Below are 5,138 nucleotides of genomic sequence, written 5' to 3' on the forward strand. Positions count from 1 at the left end.
TGTGACCTTGCTAAGAAAGTGACTAATAGGGTGTCACAGTCATTGAATGAGTATATGGTGCAGCATTATCCTCCATATCTATCAAGCCCTAGACGCATGACACTTTTATGAGTCAGTTTCTGTCCTGTAGCTCAAGATGTCAGTTGACGCCTAGGCGCTGGCTCGAACGGGCGTTGGGGGGGGGAGGTTAGGCTCGGCCATTGTCAATCGGTAGCTTGGGGTTGTGGCTGAGCCCCTAGGTCTCTCAAGCAGTGGCTCCAAGCATGCTTGGGCTCACCTTGACTCCACCGGAGAGTATGGACAAGCGTACCCAATAGACATAGCCCTCGAGCCCCTAGCGAGATCCATAGGATCGGTCGACATTCTCTTTCCTAGGGATTTATTAATATACTAGTACGTTGGACTCTCGTCACTCATCCTCCTCCATGGCCATGTCCGCCACCATATCGTAGGCTAGGATTAGGTTCATGGTGACGGAGACGAGACAGAGGTCTAGAGGTGTCATAGGAGTGATAAGACAGCAAGTGAACATTGGGAAGGGTGTCGGGGTGCAAAGGAGAGGAGCCGGTGTAGTGAGGCCGTCGCGAGGACAGGGTGGGCAGCGGATAAGAGATGCGAGAGTGTGAGGGCTCATACAACTTAGATAGCTCGCATCTAGTAATGGTTCAGAGTTCGATTTCAAGACGTATTGAATTTCATAGCAGAGTATGGACATCTCATTACTTATAATGTATAAGGTACATGTTCTACTACTCCTACAGCCTCCCCTATGTTTCTGTGCATCCCTATGTTCTGTGATTCGAATACGAGAATCAAAGCATCTTGGCCACGGCAGCTCTCGTGTTAGGTAGCAGTCACTTGTCGTTTCCAGATCTCAGCTTCTTCGATCGCCATCAATCATGGACGACGAGCACAGAGATCTGTTGCAAGCCTATAAAATTAGGCAACAGGACGGTACATAACTTTTCATCACAGCTATAGTTATTTGTTACACCGCCCTCGCTCGCTCGTTCTCTGCCTGCCACGTACTGGCTACTCACCGAGCGAGGAACCAAGGACGCCATGGCGCATGACGGCATCGCCGATGATGGCGCCGCCACGCCGCTGCTCTCGTCGTCGTCCGCGAAGTCCGGCAAGCCACGCTGGAACATGTACGCCTTCGCCTGCGCCACTCTCGCCTCCATGACCACCATCCTCATGGGCTACAGTACGTGTCATCAGACCATTAATTCAACCATGCATCTTGTAGTTGCCGTGCATGTGTTCGATGTCATGGTGACATGGTGAGCGCTTTGCGTGCTCGCAGATCTCGCCCTGATGAGCGGCGCGCAGCTGTTCATCCGGGAGGACCTGGGCCTCTCCGACGCGCAGATCGAGGTGCTCGCGGGGTCCTTCAACGTGTTCATGCTCCTGTCCATCCTCGCCGCCGGCTGGGCGGCCGACCTCCTCGGCCGCCGCGGCACTCTCGTGCTGGCCAACGTCTTCCTCATGGCCGGCGCGCTCGCCATGTCGCTGGGCGGCAGCTACTCCGCGCTCATGGCCGCGCGCTGCATCACCAGCCTCGGCTCTGGGTTCTCCGTCGTTGTCACCTCCGTCTACAACGCCGAGATATCGCCGGCGTCCATGCGCGGCTTCCTCTCCTCCTTCCTTGACGTACGTATACATATATATATATATATGCACGCACACGCAGCACGCGTCCATGGATTGCTGGTTTTCTTTCGAAACTTAGTTTAACGTGGTTGCTCTGCTCGTGCCGCAGATGTTCATCACCATCGGTTTACTTCTGAGCTACGTGTCCAACTACGCCTTCGCCGGCTTGCCGGTGCACCTCGGCTGGCGAATCATGTACGCCGTCGGCGTGGTTCCGCCGGTGCTGCTCGCCATGGGCGTGCTCGCCATGCCAGAGTCACCACGGTGGCTCGCGATGCGCGGGCGCGACGCCGACGCGCGCGCGGTGCTCGTGCGCACCTCGGACACCCCGGCCGAGGCCGACCTGCGCCTCGACGAGATCAAGCACGCCGTCAATGAGAGTGACAGCAATGGAGGCAACGTGTGGAAGGAGCTGCTCATCCGGCCGTCGTCGGCGAGCGTGCGGCGGATCGTGGTGTGCGTGGTCGGCGTGAACTTCTTCCAGCAAGCGTCGGGCATCGACGCGCTCGTGCTCTACAGCCCGCTGGTGTTCCGCAAGGCCGGCATGTCGTCCAACAAGGCCATCCTCGGCGCCACTGTGGCCGCCGGCGTCGTCAAGACGTGCTTCGTCCTGGTGGCCACGCTCTTCTCGGACCGCCTCGGCCGGCGGCCGCTCCTCCTCGCCAGCACGGTGGGCGTGGCGGCGTTCATGGCGTCGCTGGGCGTGACGCTCTGTGTTGGTGTGATGTCGTCGGCCGCGAGCATGGTGGCCAGCGTCGTGTCGGTGCTGGCGTTCATGGCGGCGTTCTCCGTCGGGTTCGGGCCGCTGGCGGGCACGTACAGCGCCGAGATCATGCCGCTGCGCCTGCGCGCGCAGGGTGCCAGCCTTGGCAACGCGGTGAACCGGCTGACGTCCGCGCTGGTGAGCATGACGTTCATCTCGCTCGCGGACGCGATCACCATGCCTGGGTGCTTCTTCCTGTACGCCGGTGTGGGAACCGCCGCGTGCGCGTTCGCCTACGCGCGGATGCCGGAGACCAAGGGACGGAGTCTTGAGGACATGCACGTGCTCTTTGCAAAATGAAAATCGATCGATAGGATGATGATGGCTTCGCGTTAGTCGTCACTAGTGGGACAAGCGTGTGACGGTGGTATTGTGAGGAGTTTTGTATCTCAGTTTTTTTTGTTTCCCTCAAAGAAAAGTTATTTTTTTGTGTGTTGGATTATTCTCACTTTATGGTATACGGAGTAGTAAACATGTCTGAGCATTGCAATTGAACGGCACATATAGCTTGTACGCCCACTAGTACAAACTGATTTTGGAAGACTAATTTATTTCCAGAGACGGTCACTGAGCATCACCGCCTCATTAAATGGAACAAAAAACTATAAAATGGTCTGAAAATCATTTTTTAGAGGTGGGCCTAGTGGCAGATCTAGGATTTTATCATCAGATATGCCGCAAAAAAAAAAATCTTATGCAATTCGGTAAATTAATTTACAATTCGGTAAACCACATACATTAAATAGCATGATAAGCATTAATTCAAAGATTAAGCTAGAAACGATGATATCATAGTTCGAGCTTTTGATTTGAATAGAACTCACAAGACATAGGGTAAGAATTTAGGAATGGTGATGGACTTGGACTGATATTGGTCTGTTCAAGGAACTCATGAACTGAAATAAAAAAAACCACTCATACATAAATAAATATAATTATTTAAGTACATTTTTTTAGAAATACATGAAGAAGAATAGAGTTTTTTTCTATGTGCCATTAAGAAAGATGGTGTCCGTCTCCATGCCATTTAAAAGTTGGGACAGACCCTGGTACCATGACACTTATCTCTTTTGCCCAGCACGCCATTCCGTCTGATTTGGCTTTAGGTTTGTAGTAAACCTACCCAATGAAGTAGTGGCCAATGCTCAGCAAAAGATCCATGCCAACGCTGCTGGAAGGATGCCATGGAGGGTCGGCGGCTGGCAGCTGTCCCAAGCCACTGCCCAGGAGGTGTCGTGGCCTTCGGCGGACCTAAGGGAGGTGGAGTTGGGTGGCTCACCTAGCGGCGAGGGTGGCTGCGGGGGTGCTCACCACCAGGTCCACACTCGCGTTGATGCACCGGCTACCAATCCTGCTTGATGTAGCGCCACACGTAAGGGGCGTGTAGGAGAGGAAACGGGGGGGCAATGGAGGCAGCGAGAGAGGAGAGGAGTCTGATTTTGCGTATGTGGTAGAGGAAGCGTCCAGGGAGAGGGAGAGTTGCGTGTGAGAGGTCACATCGGGAAGAGGGAAAATCATGCTTAGTGTGTGGGGTGGGTACGGGACGGGACTATGGGAGGAGGGATAAGGTTTGATCCGAGCAATCTTGTCCGTTGGATGTGAGTGAGTAAGAGAAAGGAGATGGCGGAGTGAATCTCGTCCTTTCATTCAAAAGGTTAGCTTCTATTGGGTGCAGTTTTTTTTAGTACACTTAGGAGAGTTCATGACTGCAGTGAACATTTTTTAGTATTGGCTTTACAAAAGTTTACATTGATGCACGGTAGAGATGAATTGGTTTTAGAGCACATTGTGGTTGCTCTTAGGAGAGCCAATTTGGCTCTCCCATGCTAGCAAAGCAAAGCTTGCCTGCGCAAGCCCTAAGGTAGATAGGCAACACAACCAAATAAACAATGTTGTTCAATATCCTCTCTTAGCAAGGTCAAACAGTATTCAACGAATGAACCAAGCAACCCCCTAGGTGTCCAGGTCGGCGATTTTAAGGTTTGCATTGCTGGTTATATGGGCCTTAGGACATCCCAATGGTTCCCAAATAGCTAGTCTAGGAAGAATTCTATTGGTTGTCAAGGAGAGAGAACAAATAGCACGACTGCCAAATAGCTACTCTAGCACAATGTCTTAAAAATATCTCACACAACTCATGTAACTCTCCATTATAGTGCTCTTTTTTATTATTTGTATGCCCCCATCTAGCTAGCTAGCTATTTGTAAACTGTCATTGAAGACGTCCAAAGGTGGCATTTTTAGGTAGTCCACCTTTTAAATGGTTTTTTCCAGATATTAACTATTTTAGGCTAGTCTTCATGGAGATTTTATGTCATAATATCTAATACATCAAAATTTTAGAAACCGTGCGGAAGAGTTTTATTCTCATGAAACTCTATCTATTTCCATGAAGTTCTTATATCTCTTTATTAATATTATATCACACAATATAATTAATCTCTATGAAACTCTTTGAGACTGGTCCATTTAATTTGGAGGGAAAAAAAATATCTGTGCCACTGCCGCACGGGATGCCGCGTGTGCGCGACACGGCTTCGATGCCGTTTATTGGTTCATGTGGACGGTAGATACAGGCATACAGCCTGGAACTGCCCCGGTGAGGAACCTAACGTAAAACTGCATGCGCCGGAAGCCAGGATAATCCAGAGCGGCATGCATACAATTTTTCCAGAGGCGGTGATGCTTGACCGCCTCTGGAAATAAAGTGTTCCAAGATTAG

General features: G+C 51.3%; 1 protein-coding gene across 1 annotated transcript; it reads left to right on the forward strand.

Annotated features, from left to right (window-relative positions):
* LOC8079146 (polyol transporter 5) lies at window positions 966-2,864 on the forward strand. The gene is made up of 3 exons (XM_002449852.2): window positions 966-1,207; window positions 1,307-1,653; window positions 1,763-2,864. The coding sequence occupies exons 1-3, from the start codon at window positions 1,063-1,065 to the stop codon at window positions 2,714-2,716; spliced, it is 1,446 nt and encodes a 481-aa protein (XP_002449897.2). The 5' UTR covers window positions 966-1,062; the 3' UTR covers window positions 2,717-2,864.

The sequence above is a fragment of the Sorghum bicolor genome, chromosome 5 (genome assembly GCF_000003195.3).
Source record: "Sorghum bicolor cultivar BTx623 chromosome 5, Sorghum_bicolor_NCBIv3, whole genome shotgun sequence".
NCBI lineage: Eukaryota > Viridiplantae > Streptophyta > Magnoliopsida > Poales > Poaceae > Sorghum > Sorghum bicolor.

Bases quoted from the DNA above. Each gene is read 5' to 3' on its own strand.
- LOC8079146 (XM_002449852.2), top strand. From the start codon at position 1,063: ATGGCGCATGACGGCATCGCCGATGATGGCGCCGCCACGCCGCTGCTC. The intron at 1,208-1,306 runs GTACGTGTCATC...GCGTGCTCGCAG, and splicing joins CACCATCCTCATGGGCTACA to ATCTCGCCCTGATGAGCGGC. The intron at 1,654-1,762 runs GTACGTATACAT...CTCGTGCCGCAG, and splicing joins TCCTCTCCTCCTTCCTTGAC to ATGTTCATCACCATCGGTTT.